Source organism: Pholcus phalangioides, unplaced genomic scaffold, assembly GCF_987345545.1.
Source record: "Pholcus phalangioides strain wild (caught in Gottingen) unplaced genomic scaffold, Ppha-v1.0 ptg000024l_1, whole genome shotgun sequence".
NCBI lineage: Eukaryota > Metazoa > Arthropoda > Arachnida > Araneae > Pholcidae > Pholcus > Pholcus phalangioides.
The window spans coordinates 23,108,946-23,134,680 of NW_028301616.1; the positions used below are offsets into that span (position 1 = coordinate 23,108,946).

Consider the following 25,735-nt stretch of genomic DNA (forward strand, 5'->3'; position numbering starts at 1 on the left):
CTATCACCTTCCTTCCTAGTCAGTTCCATTGCCCCCCTTCTGAGAAACACCTTAGAAAAAAATGTGCCCCACGGACTCGATAAGCAATTTAGCCCCACAGTGAACATATATATATATGTGTGTGTGTGTGTGTTGAACTATTTTCTAAATCTGTTTTATCCTTAAAATTGATGTTATGTATGTTATGGCCAATGTCTAGTCTAGGCTCTTTGCTAAAAGGCTAGTGTCCAAAGTCTCACCAATTTGCAGAGAGGTAGGCTGCTTTGTGAAGAATTCTGACTTTGGCTGTCACATATACATATACAGAGAAAAAACTTTCAAAAAAATCTCACCATGATACTGCTTGAAAGAGACACTTGAGTGGGAGAGTGCTTCTTGCTGTCATCATCAACTATGTGCAAGTCTTCGCCCAGCTCTTTCCACTTGAGGACCCAGTGCCTATACCAACCATTCTGTGCGCTGACATTTGTCAGACCAAGGGATTGAAACAGGCCATCTGCTTTAGCGCAAAGCATGGATTTTGAGACACGGGTACCTAGGAGTGATTAAAAAATTTAATTTCAATGATAAATTTACAATTATTCAGTTTGAATTTATGTACTAGAAAAATTACCAATATTTATGTAGTAAAAGCTTCTCTTTGTTTGCACATATATGCATGAAGGCCTACCTTTCTTTCTCATATCTTTGTACCATTTAAGCAGTTGGTTATCAACATGTTCAGTTAATTTTGAATCGCCTAGAACATGTTGAGTTGCATGGAGCAAGTCATTCTCTAGAACTTCTTTATCTGCTACCCATCGACTGATTACTCTACGAGCTATCCCATACTTTCTGGAAGTGGCATGTTTCGTGTGGGACTGTGCAAATTTGACAACCTGCAAAGTAAAGAAGAGGAATTCTTTAGAAATAAAAATGCATAGCCAATATTCAAGGAAAGGCATGGCTGTCTTGGCACCTGAATATACACCTGGACAGTGTCTAGTAGCCCTTGACATTGCATGATATTCTTGTATTGCAATCAACATCATTTGTGATAGGTTGATAGAGACCATACTTGCTTTATCCAGAGTGGCCAATCAAGTTAGATGGTCCTAAGGAAGCTTTCTATACATGTTTATACTCTGCTGAAAATCAAATGCATTAATAGACATAAAAATGAGTATAGTTGATTGGGCCAATTATTCATCTTGTATTTCTTCAAATATATATATATATGCATATATATTTAATACACATGGAATAAGATTACAGTAAAATCTTTGAATTACAAGTAACTTGGTTTACCAGTGTTTTACAAGATACAAAAATTGTTAACAAATTTTGACTTGGGTAAGGTAGTTTTGGTAAATTTGAACTTGGGTAAAGCAGAAATTAGTGGGGTTCCAAGATATTTAGTTAGTAAGTGAATTCATAGTTTCAATTTTGCAACCTAAAAATCTCATGAGTCCCAGGGCAAATGTCCCATTTGCCTATTCAGAAATCGAACCTTGGTGTATATCATTGGAAGCAAGGATTTCAAAGTGAAGCCCTCCTTGTACTAATCCAAAAAAATTTGACTTCAATAAAAATAAAATAATAACATAAACCTGCAACTTTATATTTAAAAAGAATCTTAGTTGGTGTGAAGTAGACTGTCCTGAAATGAATTATTTGAGCTATTACTCTTATGGTGAAGTTTGATTCATATAGGAATGTTTGAATTATGAGCAGGTTTACCAAAGGAATTATGAGTTGTAAATCAAAATTCCACTGTACATAAAAAAATACACATATTTCACGTATAAACCATCCAAAGAAATACCATTCTATCTTTTGTAAAGAAAATTCAACAGATTTACAATAGTCAGGTTTACAAAAACATTTTACCAGGTATTCCAAGGCATCCCACACACAATCACACACAAGGTCGAAACATACAACAATAAAAAGCATTACACATCTCTTTTAAAACAATGAATGTTTATTTTATTTATAGTTTCCATGCACTGATGTTTAAAAAGTAAAGAAAAATTCACTTCACATTTCTGGCAAACATTTGAACCAATCATTATACTTAATAGTAAGACATTACATTGAAGTGTAGAAGATACATATATATATATATATATATATATATATACATATACAGTGGAGTTCACTTGTATAACACACCCCCTTGGTGATTGGAGAAGTGTATGTTATGAGCAAGGTCTTGAAATTAGCTTATATAGCAGTTGTATACACGTATAAAGTGCATGAGATTGTCACAAACAAAATAATCTTATGCAACACATAATTAAATTTTATATAAGATTGAATATAATTCTTGGTTGATATATTAGCTGAGTAGCTTTAAAAATTTATTAAAGTACATAATCTATCAAACGTCCATAAATTTTTAATTCATTTAATTAATTTCTCTGGTATTATTTTGGTTTATGCTAATAGTTAAAAATATGATGGCTTTTTTGCATAACTAATTCCTAAAGAAGCACCTAATGTTCATAAATTTAGTCATCAATCAACATGCCTTTGCATATTCTTTCAACAGGTACAGATTTGATGCTTTTAAAACAGCGCAAATTTCTGCTTTACCTGATCACAACAGTTGTTCTTTATCACTGTCATCTACCAGGTGATCCAAAAGTATTACAAAAGGAAACATTCAATTATGTAAAAAACATTGATGATGCAGTTTTCATAGAAAGAGGGGTTTTTTTTTTTTAATAACAAGAAATTTTCTGCAGGATAACAGTACATACTGGTAGGTAGCATTTTCTAGCCATTCACCACAGGCGCAGATCCAGAATAACATGAGAGCAGATCTTGAGGAGGCCAAATTAATGGGAACGAAGGGCATATGATGCATATGCATCCATTATTTTATGGATGAAACAATTTTTTTCAATTGTATTTCTGGCTTATGGAAGCTATCTACTCTGGATCCAGAGAGAGGAGGCACCTGCCTGCCCCTGATTCACCAGTGTCATCTATCAGTAGCAAATATAATTATTTCGACCAAATTTTTCGTTATTAAAGAAAAATTCCCACGACTTTCTATGTGGAAATAATACAAGAGAGATTAAGTTTATATCATTAGATATAACCCAAATACAATGAATGCTGCATAAATAAGTCACTTTTTTCGCTTCATTTCTCCAGATTTTTCTCTTTGCAATATGTTATATCCAAAACATTTTCTAGAATAAGAGAGTGTTTGTTATGTTATATCCACAATGTATGTTTTAAGAGGGGGTATGTAATAACAGAAATATAGATGGAGTGGAATGGGCCAAAAATCGGGGATAACAAAATTGTATGTTATATCCAGAGTATGTTATAAGTGTACTCCACTGTATACATTGAAATGGATTTCATGTGTGTTAAACATCTTTAGAAGTTGTATTGGTCATAAATGTGATTTCCCCTTTGTTTATTGATTATACCTACTTATGACATCTGTCAGAGCAGGAAGCAAAATATCTGGAGAGTGTCTCTATAGTGTTTTGACTTTTCTCTCTTGACCATAGAATATTTGTACCACAAAAATCATTGTGAAGTAAATACAGGGTGGAGCGCAGCAATTTGCTGATTTGGAAATGAAATAAAAAAAATAATGAACACTTACAAACTAACATTTTTATTTTTCTCATATTGGACAATAATGGAAGTTTCTAATTACATGGTTTTAAACAGTGTATCTGGCAAATGTCTACCTTCACAATCCACACACTGCTGAAGACGTTTCATGAAATTCTCATGCACTCTTTCAAGCATGTCTTCTGGTATTCTTGCAATTTCAGCCTCAATATTGTTCTGTAGGTCTTCCAGGGTGCTGGGACGGTTGCAATACACCTTCGACTTCAGGTAACCCCAAAGAAAAAAATCGCATGGTTCTAAGTCTGGTGAGCGTGCAGGCCAGTTGAGATCCCCCATCCGAGAGATAAGCCTTCCAGGAAACGTTTGCCTCAAAAAATTCATGATAATGCCCGCTGTGTGTGCAGTGGCACCGTTTTGTTGAAACCAGGTATCCTATAATTGCATTGCCTCGAAAGCCGGCTGGAAAAACTCTTGCAGCATAGTTAAGTAACGATCCGAATTCACAGTTACAGCACGAGGATTTTCCTGGGAAAAGTAAGGGCCAATGATGCCTACTTGTGATATGGCGCACCACACAGTAACGCGGTCTGAGAGCAGGGGTCTCTCGTGAATTTCCCTGGGGTTCGTTTCGCTCCAGTACCGACAGATAAGTGTTTAAAAAAGTTTATTACATCATATATGCAATAGTGATTTCTGTTATTAAATTATCTAGATAACCATGAGATACTTAAAACGATACTCTTATTGTGCATAAAATTGAAACATATATGCAGCGATCAAAATACTAAATTGTAGGACTAAAATGGCATTTAATTTGACAATGCTAGCTTGTATATGGTGCTTAAGAAACTCCTGTAACTTATCCTTATTTCAATTTAGTTATTCTTACTGTTGTACTATGATGGCATATTTACTACTATGGTATATTTACTACCATTTATAATGCAATGGTTTTCCAATTGAAGCTGTATCCAAACGTGCAAAACAAATGTTTTAGGTATTGAGTTCTCTCAACTCTGCTTTGGTTAAAAAGGGGAGGGGGGTAGCCTGGTTGATAAGATACTCGCCTAAAGTACCAAAGGATGTTTAGAGGTGTCGAGAGTTCGATACCCAGTTCATCCTTGTCAGAAAACTTTCCTGCCACAGGGATGCAACAAAAAACGATGACTTGACCGCAGCAAAAAATTGTTACCACAGGGAGTCTCCCATCGTGGGGTTAGCACACCAGCCTCTCGATGAGTATAAAAAACAAGCCTGCCGTTCGGAATCTGCAATAAATTGTAGGTCCCGGTCTAATTAGACCTTGTGTGCAGAAAATGACCGTGGTGCGACAAAAATGATCAAACGCTTTGGTTGAAAACACTGAATTTATACACCCTGAATTAAGAAATTTTTAGGGGAAAATAAATGAGTTTAGTTAGTGTATTAACAGATGCTGCGTGAAAATTTTTATATAGAATAAAATTTTGGGCGGATCAGAAAATTTAAAATGTCAAAATAGATATTTTTCCTCAGTAATTATAATTCTGAATATAAAACCCTTTAATCTACATTAAAGTAAGTGTTTTGTTAAGTGTTTGTGTTTTGTTATTTAACATATCTATCAGGTTAACAAAAACTATTAGACATCTATGACAGTAAGTTTTTGACAGTTCTAATAGAGAGTTAATTTCTGGGATCAAAAACCTAACCCTGATGCCCTATCATACATATTTTGAATAAACAGCTCTATTCCACTTAACAAATTGAACACAAGTAATGATTAGCTTAGATAAATAAACCAAAAAATTATATTTTATATGTTCTAGACTCATGTTGAAAAATTCAAAATTGAAAATTTTAATTAATATTTTGTTTTAATTATTGTAATAAACTAATGTTTGAAAATAAAACATTGTAATGTGCAAAAAATAAGTTTTTCATCATTTTACATATCTATTGTGTTCAAAACATTATCAAAAGGCATTAATTTAGGTTGAATTTTGACGGTTTTCGACAGTTATTGGTTTAAACCAGTTTTTGACACTTTGACATCAAAAATCCAAACCTGACAATAGTACATCAAGCTGCGAGATCAATTCATTCTGGAAAGTTGCTCATGCAAAAAAGAAACTGGTCTCTCACAAATAAATTTTAAAACACTGTGAAAGCACCATTTAAAATATTGAAAATCTTATTTCTTCCAAATCCTCACAATATTACTACTTATATAGTGAATCCTCATTATACGAAATCAAACAGACTGAAACAATTGTTTCAAAAGTTTGCTAATGGGAAAATACTTGAATAGAAATGATACATTGTTTTTGAGCCAACAGTACTATTTTGTGAAAGCGTGCGTGCCCATTCCCTTTTTTACAACTCAAGTTCCAACTGTATAGGCCCATATAAAAATCAGTTTGAATTTTTGGATTGGAACACAACTATGACAAAAATTCTTCTGCTTTTTAAACAGGTACAGTATCTGATAATGACAGTTGGCTCTGACTTTTTGAAAGTTGCCATGCAAATTGCCAAGTGTGTCAAATGAATTTTTATTTATACATTAACAAATAAGAATTTTATATAAACCATAAATAATTACAGCATTTTTTCATAAATCTGAGAATTTTTAGGAAAAATCGATTGTTCATAACATAGTTCATAACATTACTACCAAAATTAACAAACTCATAACTCGGGATATCTCAGTAAGAACAATTTTCAATGTGAAGGTTTTTCTTTTCAAAAAATAAAAATAAATAAAAATCAAGACATGAACTTGGAACACTAAGCTGGATTCCAATTAAAGCTTGAGCATAAAAGTAGTCAGTCAGCCATTTAAATGGTATCATGAATCTCTAGCAGCAAATTAAAAAAATGTCCTTATATACCATCCAGTATTTTGAAGAATGTAAATGGTTTTGACAGTGTTATTACTGATAATTAAATATAATGTCTCAAATGTAATCCAGTAAAAACAAAACATAGTGGAAAAAGAAAAACCCCTGCATTCAAAAAGTAAGTGCACTTGTCTAATTCTCGGATCAAAATCATCACAATGTGTTTTATCAACACACAATTGTCTATGGAATATATATATAAAACTAAAAACCTTATTTCATGGAAAAATTCTGTAAAATCTATGGCTCTCTGGCCAGATAGGTGAATTGTCTCCCATATTGATGCTCCTGCATGTAATGCATTAAGAGCTTGCAAACAGCTGGCCTAGAAATCAATTCTAAAACTGATGGAGGTTGGCACCAATCACCTTATTCTTTGAACTTAGTCTGCGACTTTTTTTTTAACTGTCTCTAAAATTTAAAAATACTTTCAAAGAATGTAGATTTGAAGACATTCAGGACTTTCAGCATGCTGCTGTAATGAATATTGCATAGTAATCCAGGCAAAAATTTTTGTGGTGGTACAGTCCCCTTTCTAAAAACAATTACTGTGAAAGTAACAGCCGCTTCTTGCCCAGATAAGCAATAACTTGTTTTTAAAGTCCTTTTGCCAGAGCTGAGTACTGTGTTCATGTAAAGTTCACTGGTAATTTTGTTTTGGCTATTGAATCTTATAATTAGGGCCTGCCTCTTGCATGGAAAACTGGGAGTACATAAACTCTCCAGGGATCCAAAATTGATTGCCTTGTATATCTTCTGCATTACAGACACAGGCCCATACTTAGGCCTTGTGTGTGTGCCTGAACAAGTAATATATATATATATACAGGGTGATTATAAAAAAACTATCCCGACATATGGGCCCCTAACTATCATACCATTCACAGAAACTGAATGAAATTTTGGCATAAGGTATTTTGATGTATGCACTCAAGAATGATATGGAAAACAACAGTGTCACTAACAGTTACGGTTACAGTGAGAAAATTTCGAAAATATCAAATGGCAACACCAAGTTTTTTGTATTGGAATGTGATCTCCATTGTGAAAAACCCTAAATAGCGTTTGAACAACAACTGTAGCATGAAAATCACCGGCGGTAGATAGGCTAAAAGTGAGGACAACCAATAAGGACAGAGAAGCAGCATAAAATAAAGCATTTTATTGTGTTTCACAAATTTTCCACATGACCTTGTGGAGGACTAATCAGGCTGGGATCTCAGCTGAAGAAACGGTGTGAAGAATGAAACGAACATTAATGCTCTGGTGCACGGCACAGTCCTTTTTACTTTTTCCTTGCCTAGCTCCGGGGATTTTCGTGCTACAGGTGCCATTCCAACGCTATTTAGTGTTTTTCAGTATGGAGATCGCATTCCAATACAAAAAACTTGGTGTTGCCATTTGATATTTTCAAAATTTTCTCACTGTAACCGTAACTGTTAGAGTGACACTGTTGTTTTCCATATCATTCTTGAGCGCATACCTCAAAATACCTTATGCCAAAATTTCATTCAGTTTCTGTGAATGGTATGATAGTTAGAGGCCCATATGTCGGGATAGTTTTTTTTATAATCACCCCGTATATATAAGGGACCCCAAAAATTCATATTTGCCCAGAACCTGAACTTATTCGAAACAGGCCCTGCTTACCCGAGGATGATGTCACTCTCTCCACTATGTATACAAAGGTTTTAACAACTACCTGATGTGAAGATATATTTAGGAAAGAGGGAAAATTTAGTTGCCCCTGTGTGTATGCTAGGAACCAAATCCATGTTCTTTCCAGGTGAACACCCTAGACCACTAGACTACAAAGGCAACAAATATCTCAATCTTTCCTTAGAGCTCGTGTGCACTGAACATGGATGGTCTGACCCAACTCAGGCCAAAGCTCACAACTGCTGACACTGTCACCATATGGTGACTTACCCAAGGATAATGTCACTCTCCAAAAATCTTTGCAGTCCCTGCTTATAATATAATTTGCTGTGGTAATTTATTTCATACGTGTTATAATATTTGAATCGGAAAGGTAAGAAGGAAGATAAGATAGGCCTACTGTATCAAAACATAGGATTTTGAACTACTAATTATTATTTCATCAGATTTTGCATTCATTTTTCCAAGTACTGTGTTATCTCAATCTTGGTATAAGTTTTTGCCCTTCAAAATCAAATATTTCTATCTGGATACACATCAGTGTTGATATCAAGAAAAATATACTTATAAATATGGGGGAGATTGCTAGATTAAACTAAGTATGGTACATATCTTAGGACCAGGCTGTCAACTGATGAAAGAAAATTAACTGAACCATTGTAACTAAAGCTTGAGAACTACTGCATTAGATATAATAGAGTAGAATATACTGCATTAGCATTAATTATTTGCATTAGAACACTGCTCATCTCATGAATTTTTGTTCATTAGTTGAATATGTAGATTTAACATTTATAAAACTTGATATAAATATTTCAGGCTGAATAAACAAGAACCAATTCCTAAATATTTGACATATATATATATATCACAAACATGAATTTCATAAGTTTCAGGACACCAAAATCTCAAAGGCTATAGAATTTTGATCAAACTCAGGAAAATATAATCTACGACATACTATGAAGATCATGTCACAATTCATAGAATTTAATCAAAGAACATATATGCACCCTTCATTAACATTTTTGTCGCACCGCAGTCATTTTCTGCACACAAGGGCTAATTAGACCGGGACCTACAATTTATTGCAGATTCCAAACGGCAGGCTTGTTTTTTATACTCATCGAGAGGTTGGTGCGCTCACCCCCTTGATGGAGGACTCCCTGCGGTAGCAATTTTGTCTGTGGTCATGTGGCCGTTTCTGTTGTACTCGTGTCAGGAAAGTTTTCTGACAAGGACAAACTGGGTATCAAACTCCTGACACCTCTAAACATCCTTTGGTACTTCAGGCGAGTATCTTATCGACCTGGGCTACCGTGCCCATTGATCACCTGACAATCAGATGACAAGTAATTGCAATCATTAATTACCCTGTTTAAGGAAAAACTCAGTGGGGCATCAAACTCTAGCTCTATCACATTAGTATCAAAGATATCTAATAACTTGTGTATGCAACTTATGTACTTGTATTAGTAACTTGAAAAAATATTGATTCGTATCCTGTCTATACACTAAAAAATTTTGAAATGTCTCGGATAAGTCTCAATTTTCTGCCTTTCTTCAGGTAAGCATCTTTAATCAGTCTTTGTACCTACATGCCTATAAATGAATGCATCATATACATTTTTACACCTTTGATCATGTCCATGTCTTGCTGTAGATAGGGCTTCCACAAATACACTACATATTCCAGACCTTGTCCAACTTAAAAAAGGGAAGAAATGGTAGTTTTCGGGTATGAGTTAAAGTGAAATAGGCTTGCTGCTTTTGTTTGAATATGTTTTTTTTCCTTTTCAATCGCTACACATTTACTTATAGCAATAGGGCCAGACTTGGGCAAGTGTGAAAACTGTGGCCGCACCGGGTCGCTAAACTTTTTGGGCTGCAAAAAAAGGGATAAAAAATACTTTGATTGCATTTTTACTTCAATTTCTTAACAAAACAAAAAACTTAAAATTCTGTCGGAGATCAAAAACCTCTAGAATTCAGACATTGAACTTTCTGGCCTAGAATTTCATCAGAACCCTCCCTCACCCAATAAGGGTGGTGCAGGTGGATCTGGTTTGCAGGAGCTGGACTGGAAAGGTGGCGCTAAATGCTTCTTTTAACTACTTATTAAGTATCACATGAGGGATACATGATGCATGCTTTGCATGCTTACCTGGCTGAAAGAGTATCAGTTGTGGCCTTGGGAAAATAGAATCAGTTCTCTAGCCCTGACACACACAACCCCTCCCCCCACCTTCAAGTGCCTGGGTGCACACTTGCAATTTCTGCAGTGGGCACTATTATCCAATTTATTTCTGAATGGCTTTTTATGACCATGAAATAGTAGTTTGATAGTCATTCTCAGGGGCCAATGTAAACCTGACATGCACGAAGGTGCTTATAGACCCTGGGAGATCGGGAAACCCCATTTTAGAGAGCTGCAAAGCTTTATTTTACACCAGGTCACAAAATACTTAAGCCTGTTCCTGGATAGTAATACAGTCAAACCTCTCTATCTCGAAACTGACGAGAGGAAAAAAATTTAGAGATATTGAGTTTTCGGGAACTATAGTTTTTCTGGTAAGAAAGAAAAAACATGGCAAAAATGTGATTGATAAAACTAAAAAAATACTGCATTATATTTTACTACATACAAAGGAAATTATTGATTACACAATCAATTGCACATTGAATGTTCAATCACACTGTATGCAAATACACTAAAATACATTTGAATTTTTTCTTTTTTTGTTCCATTCAATTTTATTTACATACCTTATTTAAAATAATTCGTAAACTTAGATTGATACATATTTTTTGTTCTTTGCGCCTTCACAATCTAATCTATGCTAGCAAGAGCTGCAAATATTTCAGGCCCTATCTTCTAAATATGCTCAAAAAATTATTCAGCGTTTTTGCAAAATGTTCAGCAGTTTTCACTGTTGCTTTCTCTAGTTCCTCTGAATCATCTTCAACTGTATTTTTGTCATCCGAGTAAACCATGCATTCACCAATAATTTCAGTTTCTGTCAAGGTGCTGCAAGTTTGTAGTGAACTTGGTCATATTTCCACAAAATCGAAAAATGAAATTTCTAGCTTCAAGCGTGTTTTAGTAATGTCCCAATGCTTTGAAATTCGAGTGAACCACCAGATCTGATCCTTCAGTACTGAGATGACTGGTTGCAAATCCGCAGCTTTCTTGAAGTCATTTTGAACTGTCTGTTAGCTGACTTTTTTCCATGTTAAACAAGCCATACACATGGCATCCAACCTTTGTCAATCATAGTATCCACCTATGATTGAGAAGATCCATTAATACAATGGGCTGTAACACGAATAATCCTTTCTTATCAGTTTCTTTAACCTCCGGAGAAAAACCAGTTCTGAATGAAAGAAAAAGAATTCCTATGTTTTCTTTTTGTTATCATTGGGCTTGGTCTTCGAGATAGCTTTCCAAAAATTACTTCGAGACAGAGATAAAAATGCATTGATATAGTACAGTAAATGAAAGAATTATTTCATTTTTTGAGATGTAGAGTTTTTCGAGAAAAAGAGGTTTAACTGTATATGTTTGCTATGATGGGTGAACTTCACCTCAGATTATTTTTTGTAATTTTATCTGCTGAATTGTGATGGAAACCTTGGCATTAGAAAATGGGAGAAAAAACTAGAACCATGAATGATAGCACAGATCATGAACATCAAGGTGCAAACTCATCAAATCACTTATTTGTAAAAGCTATTTCAATAAACTGATTTTTTTTTTTTTTTTTGCTTACAATCATTAACTGAAATTAGTTACAACAAGTCATCAAAATTTTCAACTCTGACATATAAGCGCTACTAACTACTATACATGCTTAAAACTATGATAAAGCTATACATGTATGTGTCACCTATTTGACCTAAGAGAACTGAAAGTTGCTTCTCTTGGAAATAAAACTGAAATTTTCATTCGAGAAACTTTAAAATCAATATAGAAATGGTTATTTCAGAGCTAGGTTTGGATGATCTCATGATACTTTGATAAGTGCAAGCCTGTATTTTTTCTTCCGATAGCGAAATGTATTAATGGGACAACTAATGTGCAGCATTCAGACTGATGCATCTTTTCAGTTGTAAAACAGAATTCTTATAATTTTTGTTAAATAATTAATTTTTTTAGTAATCTTTCCTTTCAAAAAAAAAATGAGTAAATGGAAGAATTTTATCTAAAATATATTCCAGATTTGAATTCATTCTTGGAAAATGAATATTATGTCACTAATATGTCTTGTTTTTGTGGCAAATTGTGTTTAAATATTTTTATGTTGAACTTTTGAGAATAATTTGCGTTCAAAGTAACCTCATTTTCTGTCTGTACTATCCAGAGACATGTCAAACACTAAAAATATGCTATGACATAGAACTTCCTATCTTTTGAAACCAGGAACCAGAAAAGGCGAGCATAAAATTTCCCCCTTTTTTCAGTTCTAGGATTACACTACATCTGCAAATGTTCACTCAAAAAAGAAAAGAGAAAAATATTTCAAAATCATTGGAAGGAATGATTTGATAAATTGAGTGAATATAAACTCCATAACATTAGGGTGTTTACAGAAATTACTTAGTCCGGCTTATGTAACAAATGGAGTTTTCAGTCCTATCTGATTTCTTAAGCGTGCAGTGTAATTTTATATAGTTATAATAGACTTCAAGAGGTTTAAAAAAGAAAAAAAGAAAAAGATATGATATGAACTTTATCAATGTCCAAGGAAGTTTTTCACTAGTTCAAAAATTCATGGGCAAATGTTAAACTAATTCAAATTAGTAAAAGTAGTTTCAAAATTCTTTGTGTCTTACTGTAAAATTCAAAGCCTTTAAATGTTTATGCATAAAATAGAAATTAATAGCAATAGGGGCTCCCGGGCCAAATTTTTTGGAGGCCCTATCTTGTGAATTCTTGAAAAATTCAACTACTCCTCCTTTTTCTGAGGCCCCTCTTCTCTTAAGGCCCTCAGGCTGTGCCTGGGTGGGCACTGACTACTGTACTTGTTCCCTTATCTTTTCTCCTCCCCCCCCCCCATTTTTTTGTGACCTTAAAACACAGTTCATGGATTCACAGGTTGCGAAATTTTAAGACTAACTTATTTTGGATAGTACTGAGTCTGCTTTGGAGAAAAGGATCAAACTAGTAAACTGTATGGTGAAATCTTTTGGTTAGGATGCATATGCAAATGTTTCTATAATTGTTTTTGTGATAATGATGTTTTTTGATGATTTTTATGGAATTTATAACACAATTATGAATCTTATTATACTAATACTCATACATCCAGGATTTTGAAGTTTTGATTGAAACTACTGCTTCATTATTTTCACAAATAACAAAAAATAACTAAAAGAAAAAGAAAATAATTTTTCAATAAATAAATTTAAACACAATTTTTCCAATGTTTTACAAGATGCAATCATCTTATCACTTCCATTATTTGTTAACAGAGCACCTAATGGAATCCGAGAATGGACCATCTACTATTTTTTGAGGAGAAGGTTAAATCATTATCCCCCATTCTCATTTTTTAGATTGAAATATATTAGGACACATGCCATATTTTTTTTGGATTATGAATTCATAGAGTTCTCATATATAGAGAGAGAGACATGCTGTTAGCAAAACAAAATAGACAAATTTATAGGTACATACAAACAAAACAAACAAAAACAACTGAACAAAACTTTAGTACAAACTTTTGCCCTGAAAAGTCTTATTAAAACAAAGGGGGAAAACAAAATTAATGACAAAACTGAAAACTGACATACACACACAAATTAATCAAAATTCTTAAATTTTTGATAGATATATTAATGATAAGTTTAAATTTTCTCACAAAAAAACATGGGAAGTCATAATGTTGTTTGTGTGAATATATATTATTGTTTTTCCTGACAATACTGTAAATAAAGCAATCTATAAAGCCAGAAATAAGTTCTATTCCTTTAAATTCTGATTTGAAATCCCTAAAAATTTGTCAGTGATGCTGACGTGAATTAAGTACACTGATACCTCTTGGCTAATGAACACCTCACTTTATGAATTTTTTTTTGCTAATGAAGATTTTTTCCAAGATTTTTCTGCCTTGGCTAACAAGCATTTTTAGTCGATATGGATGTACAAGCTAACCTAACACAGACACATCATGATCTTAAATTTTTCATGCCAATCAAAGTGAATTTGATGAATAACTGTCACTTAAATCAGATTAATTTATTTCCACCATGGAATCGCTCTGCCCAGATACACCTCCACTTTTCTTTCAGAAAGATTTCAAGCCATTTCATGTAAAATAAAAGATTAAGCTAAGATATAATGCCGCAAAAAAAAAAAGAGAGAAGAGAGAGAAGCCTTAGACATGAATGTTTTCAGTGCATACAGTATGACTCTTAACACCAAGCTCAAACAGTTTGGACATTGTAGGAGCTTATCTTTTCCATTTGCAATGAGTGTGAGAGAGAAATGAGCTGACTATATCACACCTTCTCGCACGAACCTAAGCAACTTGTGTAGATACAGAAAAATAAAAAGATGATCGGTTTTTCATATTCCTTTAAATTCTCCTTCATCCAATTGTGAAGTTCTTCATCTCAACTTTCAGTCAGTTTCTAGTCTTTTAATAGTGCTTTTTATTGTATTATGAAAGTTACAAAGTAACTTTGTAATTTTCTGTCTTATTTTCCACTTTTATTTTTGGGCAGTGCCTGGAACAAATTAAATGATTTTCCATAGAAACTTATGGGAAATCACTTTATGGCTAACCAATGTGACTGCTAGCTGAGGTATCACAGTACTCAGTTGATTATCTCTATAAATAAAATTAAATATTTATGAACAGTTTTTCGTGTCAGTAAACCATTTTTTCTCTATTTTACTTATTTTAGCTCCATTGCTCATTAATGCCCTCAGTTTATTCCCCACCCCCAAAAATGTATGCTTCCACAAAACTCAAAGTTTAACTAAAAAACAAACTTTGGTCTAGCATAAGAATTTTTAGCAAAAATAGAGTGACTATTCCGAACAGAACTTTTTAGGTATTTTTATTTTCTTTTTTAAGAAAATACTTTCAGCTCTCCATATTCAGTTTTAACCTGAACGTCTGAAACTATTCATGCCTATCTAGCATTTATTTGTTAATTTAATTAATATTCCCTATGGTACAAAATATTCATCTTTGGTCTTTGCTGAGTAGCGTAAAAATTCATAATGCAAATGATAAACTCTCATGTCTATGCTGGAAAAAAGCATCAGTCTGAATGATACATTAATATCTTTATTTCATTAGAAATTAATAGTGAATTTTTATCTCATTTGTCTTATTTTCCACTGACTTAACATTTTTCTGGACTTAATTTTTTACTTGCTTAAGTAATGGGAAATGCAATCAATGACTTTACCTCTAGCTTAAAAGCAAGAGTATAAGAGCGTCTCCTCCTCTTGCTGCTGCTGGAGGTAAAGGAAAACGAGTCTTCCTTATCAGAAGTGCTAGGAGAAGCATCAGTAGTCCTCTTACTGTCGTCAATAAGATCTTGAATCTTACTTGCCTTCTTGCCTTTGGCAATAAGAGCCTGTGTCTCCTCCCTATCAGCCAGGTAAAATGATGTCTCCAGCATCAGGGAAGCATCTTCTGTCAAGGGCTGCAAAGGAACGATGGAAAAAATACATCAAAATCATAATTTAAACTTGTATTACGAATAAATTAACAAAATCTTGCTAACACACCAAACTAAAGGATAGGCCCCCATTTTCTCTCTCTCTCTCGAATAAGTATTGTGAAACTGCTACAATAGAACTGAAAAAAGTACATAATTTAATATGGTTGCCATTACTGTTACTGAACAGGCCTATAACTCATCTCCAAGTCATTACGATGGTCAATGCTGTCTAGATCAAACCTAAAACTCAAAAAAGCATGAAAGGTACTTGAGAGTGTTATTAAATGACTGTCTAAAATTCTTCTGTTTTATAAGCACCTGTGGGTGCTTGGTTTAAGCTTTACATGACAAATTTTGATTTCTGAAGGAATTCTGGAGGTGCTCAGACCGGTTGTACAGAATAACTGCACCCTCAGCTCTGATGCCACTATGAAGCATCATTGCTCTTTGTGAACGACAATAAATCAGAATAATGATTCGGCTGAATATCAGATGTTCAAACTTATGATTTCGTAAAGTTTTCAATCTTCTTAATTTTATTAAAAATTAGAAGAATACTTTTATGTATATTTTTTTACATAGAGCTGCAATGCTCTGTTTCAGTTGTACGTACGTGTTGTATAAAGTAAAAATGTTTTCACTAAAACAAAAATACAATTTTATTGGTGTATATGACAGCTTATATTTTCCACCATCAATCATATGTCACACAGAGAAGAAACTGGTCTACTCAGAGCAAAAAATTTAATTTAGACCAAGTGTTGGCTGAAATAGGAATTCAGATTAACCCTGTATATCACAGTGTTAAGACTTCTCGTTAATTTTCAAAAAGAAGAACATTTGTGGTAGAGATGATAATACATGATCATTTTTATGAAGACATATTTGTCACAAATACCTTTGCTGTTTGTATTTTATAAACAGTTTCCATTTCTCTGGAATGAAGAGAATTCATATTTACTTCAACAGGTTTCTTAATACCATGTGTTAGACCCAGGGGGAGAAGACAAATAGCATAGGAAAGATGGACCTGTCCTATGAAATACAGGGCAATTCAAAGAAATGACAAAATATGTCACCCTTTTCGACACATCGCTTTGGATACACATCAAGTTAAACCATGCGGTATAAATTAAAGGAGTGTGTGAAATTACATTTGCAAAATATTTTCCATCTGTAACACTAGAAATCAAAAACAACAGAGAAATATTCCCATATGTCTGCCAAATAATGTGGTAGTATGGTAATCAATATCCCAGCCTGACATGTTAGAGATTTCACCCTACTCCATGCAGTGTGTTTTATAAACATGGAATAGTGGAAAATAAACTTACCGGTGGAATACTGTCAAGGGGGCTTTTGAAGAGCACTTTGAATTTCTGGCACCAATTTGTCAGCCAGTTTGTAGACAGAACTGAGGAAGATGGACCAGGATTGGATCGTTGTGCTTTTTCAGCAAATAGAATCAAACTGCGAACAGTTACAACTTTTTTCTGCTCCAACGCAGATTTTAGCATGATGTAAAGATCACATTCCCAGTCTTCAGCTGGTTGTTTTTTGGCAAGATCCACAGCTACATCTTTAGCCTGACACCATAGGTGGACTCTGTCTTCACAGACAGAGAAGTCTTTAGCAGCTTCTGAAACGCCTTTTTCTTCGGCTGCATGTATCACACGTAATTTGAAATAAGGTGGGTACACAATTTCTTGCGTTCTCACAATCTCGGAGTCGTCAGCTTTTTCGGAGTCAACATCTGAGTCATCATCATCGTCGTCGTCATCATCATACATTTCAATATCTTTTGAGATGAGAGACTTTTTCTTGTCATGGATTCCTTCATCGATTCTGAGTGGTGGAGCATCAAAGTCTGGATCAACATGAGATAAGCTGGACGTGTCATCCATCTTTTCATCATAGCTGTCATTTGTTGCTCCATCTGATGCAGAAAAACCACTTTTCTTAACTTTATGAACGATGTTATCCTTTGTTTTACACCACATGCTAACTTTTTCAACACAAATGTTGTATTTTTTGGCAGACGCACTCTTTCCATGTTTTTCTGCATGTTCAACCACTTCAAGCCTGAAAGTAGCTGGGTATGTTACATATTTACGTCTACGCTTCGTTCTGCCACCTTTGTAATCTTCTTCGAATTCATAAACACTTCTTCTGTCACTTTCAGTGCCGCTAAGATTCAAGACAGAGTTGTTTTTGCTCCCTTCACTCTGATGATCATCGGAAAACAACTGTGATGAGAATGATTTATCTGAAAACGCTTGCAAGGCATTGTGGTTGAAAAAATTTTGCTGCGATCTCAAAGCTTGGAGCGGATCTGAATTTGTGAATTTAAGTAATTTCTCCTGCTGCATTCTGTAGCTCTCCAGGATACTTGTTTGGCTCCTTTTGTGCCAAGCATCATTCCTATTTCTTGGTAAGGACGACTGAGACTGAGATTCCGTGTGTTCTTTGTGCTGGGATGATGAATTATTATTGCTGTTGACGTTATTGCTTTGAGATTGACTTTTGGCACTTGTGCCACCATCCTTGTTGTTGGTCTCCAAATTTATTGCTGGGGCCTCTTTCTCTTCTTTTTTCTCTTCGTTTTCTTCATGGTAATAGGTATCTAAATTATCTTCCTCTTCTTCATCTGATTGTTGCACATATTTTTGAGGTTTTGACGCTTTTCTTTTACCCATGTTATACTCTAAGAAAAAAAAGAAAATAAAACAGTTTTATGAATTTTTCAACCACAACAGTATGTATATTAATTTTTTTAATGTAACTTATTTAAAAAGAACTTGAATAACTCTACAAGTAATTAAAATTTCATCACAAATTGTATGGTCAAAGTCATATATAATGAGTAGGACTTATAACAAGAATCTTGCTATCATGATTCACAAGTGATTATTAAAGAGCTAATGTTGAAGGTACCTATTGCTTATATACAAGATATCTGTCACACAGTCAGACCTTGGTATACCCTCACCGCTGGGGACCGAATAAAAATGACTTGATAATGAGAAAGTCTTTTTTGCCAATTGTGCAAGCAGGAGCCTTTAAAAACTGGCGTTTTAGACATAACAATGTTAAAAGCAATTGATGTTATACAGAGATCTCACTGTTATAACAATGTTTTTCACAGTTGTGAGTTGTTATAATGGACTTTCATTACAATCAGTTACTTACCACATAATTTTATGTGTTAAACCAGCCTAGGCCTTGTTGGATTTTATTTATTTTATTTTTTTGGTCAACTACTACACCACCATAAGCAGATATAGGCTTCTTGAGTGGAGAAGGAGAGATAGGAATCACAGAGGGTATAATAAACAAGGAGGGGGGTGGATGTCCACCTTCACCCTCTCGCTTACGCCAGTAATACAATTTTTTTCTTTAAAATTATCCACAACCCAGTCTATTGCCATTTAGGCGATTTACCACCATTTTAATGGGGAGAAGTGAGTTGTGCTGCAATATTATTTTGGTGTACTAAAGGCACTGCCCATGTAGTGTTATGTGTGGTTTTTTACGCATATTTTTGACAACAGGGAGGGCGATTGCTTTCCCCCTCCCCATATACACCTACATATACTGCACATGCACATCGTCAATATTCCCCAGTGGAGCTTCTAATAAATTGGTGCATGTCCAAATGTGTGTGCTTGTGTGTTTTGCACCTAACGTAAAGTCTGTCTCTGTGCAGGGCCAGCTTAAGCTTATTTGCCATCCAGGTGCAAAGTCTCGAATGATGCCCGTAAAGATGACTCTTGAAGGATGCTAACACAGCTCCAGACTACTACTACTAAACCAGACATGCACCCCGTCCATATTCCTCTGAGGAACCTCTAACGAATTGGTGCATGTTGGAATGTGTGTATATGTATAGTGAACCTTCCGTGAAGTTTGTTTCTGTGTAATGCTTGTTATGTGTAGTGCTGCCATCTGCAATCAATTTTTTTTAACTGAGTTTTTCCTCAACTCACAGTGCGTGAAGTGTAATGAATGAATAATTATACCGTTGTAGGCCTGTTGCTCTCAGCGGCGAGACTTTTTAACAGGGAGATCGGTTCGCATTTGCGCCTCGAAGTTGGGAACTGCAGAAAACCAACTTCAGCCGATCACCACTGCAACAACAGTGGGGTTTGAACCCAAATCCTCGTGATGCGAGTCCATCACTATGACCACTCGACCACCACAGCGGCGACAGCTTTAGGCTAGGGGACCCTGGGATGAACCCGATTTTTTTAATATAAAGCTGCACACCATTATTTACTGCACAAAATGTGCATGACCATACATTCCGATTTTAAAGAAACTGTCTCGTTCTTTGGTCCAGGATTATTTTATCATTCTTAATCATGCCTGATAACTTTATCCACATTACAGCTCTTACTGATGAGGCATCATTACTTACACTTTATCCTGTGGAGAGTACATAATGAGGCAAGTTTTATTAAGAAATTTATTTCAAAGGCATTTCTGGTGCTCCAGGGAAATGTATATACACACATATATATACATATATATATATATACATATGAGTGTGCTCTTTGGGGGGGGGGGGCAAATAGAAAAAGTTGAAATGAGGGGACAGACAGGCAGGCCTGTCTGTTCCCTCAACATCTCTGTCATCCAGGTACGGCCAAAATTATTGATGTCATTGAATATTGGAAATTTTTTAAAATTCTGATGCCTAACTAATGCCTAAGCTGCCGCCCCTTATAACTTGCCACCCGGGTGCACCCTCGCCTCTGAGGAATGTTTAGCTATGTGTGCTCAAGAAGTTCCGCCATCTGTATTCCGAATTCTGAAGTAAACAATATGCAATGTGTGCACTGGTTGTTTTACATATGGCAACGGCAGAAAGTGCTTTTCCTGAATGGTTAACACAAGGTCTGGTGAAAGGGAGGAGGTGGGGGGGGGGGGGTTGGTAGGGGGGGCTTTTTTTATGGTGAAGGGAATGGTAAAAATTAAAATTGTCTCTCCCCTTCCCCTGACTTTTACTAACAGGTTGAATTTTGAAATCCCGAGTTAGTACATTGATTTACTGATTGGTGAGAGACATGAAAGAAAAGCCATTCGGAATGTGCTATAAACTACCAAGTCCTGGTTCACTCCCCTTGGGTGTAAAATGATTATGTAGATTAATTCTAGGTTACCACCATTGATATTCAGCAATTGAAAATTTGTATTATCAAAAATCATTTTATTCTTTTAGTCACCTAATCACACTTTTGCACTCACAAAATTAATGCTTAGACTATTTCACCGTACACCAACTTTATATCACCATATGGAAATTTCCAACCAGTTAAGGACCTTGATGGTAACCCTCATAATGGACAACAAGCATCTTACCACAGCCGCACACGGGCACTAATAATCCTTAGACTGGATCTGTAGGTTGGACACTAATTAAATTTATCGCAGTTGAGTATACAATATAGACTAAACTTACTTAAGCAAAAGAACTTCTTAAGTGTAAAATGTTTTGATTAGAGGAAAAAAGGAGGCTTCTCAAACAGGAAAATTTCTTAAACATGATCCATTATACATTGGTCTCGAGAAAAGTAAGTTGGTTTATCTTTACGAGTTTTAATTTACAGCACAAAAACAAAGCTGACTATAATATGATCATATGTATCAAAAGTAAAGATGGTCAGTCAACAAATCCCACAGGCGAGCTACTTGATCCAGGGCAATGTGTTGGGAAGAAACTTATTGTAGAAGCTCATTTTTCCCCACATTTTATGTGTGACTTTTCACACATTGGATATTAAAATTAACAATTTTAAATATATTGTATTAAAATATGCATAAATTTACTATTATGAACAGAATCCATAGAAATAAAGGGTGAACCAAAATGGTTGCTCAGATAACAAGTGACAACAACTTTCTTCTCAGTTCATAAACGTCGAAGAATGTAGTTTAGAATTTTAATAGGTTGTTAACTGAGTGGCTAAAAGGGAGCAACTGGGTCTGGTAATTTGATCAGATGAGTGCCATGGGACATTGCCCCCCCCCCCCCAGCATTAATAACGAAATCGACTGATGTAATGTATATGTATATATATATGAATGGATATCATCCCCCCCCCCCAAGGCTTTCATGCCTATCTCTGCCTATGGCGAGTGCTATATTGACCCTTTGACTGCTCGCTCAACATTAGGATGGGACCCCAAAATGGATTACTGTCTCTCCCCAAAGCAGAATGTGCCAAAATCTGTGATGTACGTCGCAGAACAATTAGCGCTACTGCAGAACAATTTGGAAGAATTTAAGAAAAAGGGCAAAAAACACTATTACATGTATGGGAATTTTTACCTCAGAACACTTCCAGTAAGGAGGACTCGTCGCAGAACAGTGCTAAACATTCTGCTTTGAGGCTGTCTCTGCTGACCTAGCATTCAGCTGCAGCCCTGTGTTCTGACACTTTTCCCAACAATCAAATCGGTCATTAGAGACTTGATGAAAAGTAACCACCCATATCTTCTACATTACTTATTGTAACATCTTTTTATGGGAATATGTCAGAGAGAGAGAGGGAGACCAAGTGTACATGCTTTACATACCTATAAAAATACAAGAACTAAAGGCGCACACTGAGAATGCACCAACATCAGTGACAAAGAACATGCTTTAAGATATCAAGGCTTTAAAATATCACCAAAGCAAGTAATGCGAAACACTTATAATGCATGTAATGAAACGTTGAAGTTACTGTTTTATTGTGTAGGCTCTACAATACCTTTCTTTATACTTTAAAGTTTAAAATAAACTTATCACCATTTGTAATCTGAGCAATCATTTTGACCTACCCTGTATTTTATAAATTTCCAAACATAGCTTTTGAATATGTTCCACATTATTATAATATCCTTTGCCAAACAATTTCATAAATTATACCGCAATCCATCAAACGAAACAACTAAACGAGCCATTTCGTGTCATGGAAAACTTACTTTTAAAAAAAATCCATAATCTTTTTATAATTTTGTACCAAACTATGGCCATGGTGTTGTATAAGGAATAAAATAAACAATATGTTTCAATTCTTTTTCAAGTCTCTTCAAAACATTAGTCTTTCCGAGATGCCTCTAGCGGTTATTGTTGATTTTTATAAATTGAAAATAATTTATTTATCAATATATATATATATATCAGCTTGAAATATATTAATTTGCATCATAATTAAACAAATAAATCCATATTTGAAATCAAAAGGACACGAGTTGACTGAATATTTCCATGTTTATTATGTATACGGCCCCCTTGAATATAATACACTGGCATTTCTTTATGCATCAATATATTTTAAATGCCTTCATAAGAAATAATATCTTATTCAAAGCAGCAGTAAATTCATTCTTTTCATTTAATGCACATATCAGTGATTTTCCTACTAATATTTCATAATTTTAAAAAAATATAAAGTTCAAAAAACTAATAAAAAATTCAATAAAATTTCAATCCCTTCTCAGCAATTAAGTAGAATTTTATCGGCACGAAACGTTAAATTCCTACAAAAGAAAGTATATAACCTACAAAAAATAAAATTGCAAATTCAATATTTAATTCTTTTTCAAAAATTTCCACAAATAAAAATTTAATTAATTAAAAATATATAAAATTTCAAATTTAAAAATATTTAATAAAATCACATTCCACACGTTCCATTCTGATTTTTATGACGAAAACGACCGTTTTTAATTTTTTCTAAAATTTTTAATTTTATTAAAATTTAATATTAAAAAAAAAAATTAAAATTTAATAAATTATTAAAATATCGGATCGAAACGCTCTACTAATCGATCGATCGATAGATATACAATAAGCCTTCAACCATAATTCCAGCAGCCATTCGGTATATCAATCCATCTAAAAATATTCAAAACTTTTCCCATCGCATATATATATTGAATAAAGTTTATGAAATTCAACAACAAAATGCATTTCCAGTTATAAAAGCTAAAAAAAAATACGCCATTCACATCCGAGACAATTCGTCATCATTCAGATCAACGAAAACAACAAAAAAAAAAGGTTTAAAAAAAAAATGTCGAAAGTACCTTTAAATTTTGCATATAAACAAAAACGCCGAGCGAAAATCCCATCGAAATCTTGAATCGAAGACACACAACAAAAGCATAGTCATCGCTCCAATAAATTTTTGCCAGCTCGAATATTTGCAAAAACTAAAAACAAAAAAAATAATAATAATAACAATAACTAAAATATTCTAACTATAACAACTATCCTAAACGTGGAACTTGGTGATATTTTTCGGAAAGTTTGTTTCTCACACAACACAAAAGTTCATCACGTCCCGTTTTCGGACGGTACCGGACACTAAAAGTTTCATCCGTAAAAAGTAAAAATTTTTTCCCGACCCGAAAAAACAAGGCGTCTCCGAAAAAATTTGCATGTACCGAGATGGGCGATCAGCGCTTTTATGGCATACCAAAAAAAAAATACATATAGAAGAAGGAGGCACTTTCATTTTTTTTTCCCCCGCGCTCATACGCATATATAAAAAAAAATATATTCCCTTTAAAAAGAAGAAAAACAAAATCAAAGAATGTTATATAAGAGATATTTAGTAGCTTACCGCTAAAATATGATTGGATCCGGACCGATATTCCGCGAGTAAAGTTTCCAAATATTCGTTTTTTGAAGGCGTTATGAAACCGACGTTAATAATTTAAATGAGTTATGCATGCTTTCTAATGAGTGGCCTACGTCAGCTCGCCCTTCCAAATCATCAATATGGCGAATAAAATTCGAGATTTAGCGAGATCAAATCTACAAAATTAGTGCCCCAGCGCCACACGGGCTCTCGCATATGAAGTTGAGGGCAAGGAACTCGCAGCACATTCGGGAGAGAGAAGAAAATAATATAATAAAAAATACAGCCGGGGGATCGTTTAAATATTAAAAAGTATCTAAAAGAAAGGAGTATATAGCTTTTATATATTGTATTTTAAAAAAAATTATAGAAGAAACTATTACTTCGGAACTTATAATTTTTTTGTTGTTGATTGAATCGAATATTGATGGATGCTAATTGAAGTTTATTTTCGTTTTTTGAACGTGGTAATGAAAACTATTAAAAATTAACTAATTGTTATATTTTTTTTTTTTACGAGACAGTTTCTTTGAAATGATAGCTCACAATTTTGTCACAGAAGCGAATTAGTTTCTGAATTTTTTTTTTTTTCTTTCAAACTTACAAAAAATTTTTCGATTGAATCGTATATTGATAGAAATTCATCTTTATACTAATTAAAGTTTGTTTTCTTTTTTTTCATTGTTATTTTAATATGGTAAAGAATACTACTAAAAATTAACTAATCGCTATATTTTTTACGAAACGGTTTCTTTGAAATGATAGCTCAGAATTTTTTTAACGGAAGCGAATTTACAATTTTTTTTTTTTGATTCAATCGTATATTGATGGAAATTTATCTTTACTAATTAAAGTCAATTTTCTTTATTGCATTCTTATTGAATTAATTAATTATTATTTAGTAATGAATAGGTTCTTTGAAAGTATAGCGCACAATTTCGCATTGGATATGACGAGGAATATAAATAATTTTCATTTAAATTTTATATAATAAAACTAAATAAAAATTTATATAATTTTAGGTAATTTAGTCAAGTTCATTTTGTAATTTATATGAAAATTATTTATATTTTTGGTCATTACCTGTGATTCGCTTGTGACATTCCAAATAATTGTGATATTTAAAATTTTTTTTATTGAATCAACTAATTGATCGAAATTCATCTGTAATTAAATTTTATTTTCTTATTTGAGTGTGGTGGAGAAACTAAAAATTAATTATTATATTTTTTACGAGATTGTGTCTCTGAAATGTGAGCTCACAATTTCGTCGCACAAGTGAATCACAGAGTATGAAGA

The 25,735-nt window shown here is 33.9% G+C and overlaps 1 protein-coding gene across 3 annotated transcripts in view; it reads right to left on the reverse strand.

Annotated features, from left to right (window-relative positions):
* The window catches only part of LOC149069011 (uncharacterized), a 39,015-nt gene extending 14,379 nt beyond the window's left edge, over nucleotides 1-24,636 (reverse strand). Inside the window, exons 1-6 of one of the 3 annotated variants that reach the window (XM_089250385.1) lie at nucleotides 24,419-24,636; nucleotides 23,880-24,005; nucleotides 17,138-18,507; nucleotides 15,546-15,785; nucleotides 671-878; nucleotides 333-535 (exon numbers count right to left, since the gene is read on the reverse strand). In XM_089250385.1, the coding sequence (XP_089106511.1) occupies nucleotides 333-535; nucleotides 671-878; nucleotides 15,546-15,785; nucleotides 17,138-18,499 (2,013 nt within the window). In that variant the 5' untranslated portion in view covers nucleotides 18,500-18,507; nucleotides 23,880-24,005; nucleotides 24,419-24,636. The remainder of the gene's footprint in view (nucleotides 1-332; nucleotides 536-670; nucleotides 879-15,545; nucleotides 15,786-17,137; nucleotides 18,508-23,879; nucleotides 24,006-24,418) is intronic. The other 2 variants (XM_089250387.1, XM_089250386.1) reach the window with 2 other exon arrangements.
* Between the last annotated feature and the right edge of the window lie 1,099 nt (nucleotides 24,637-25,735).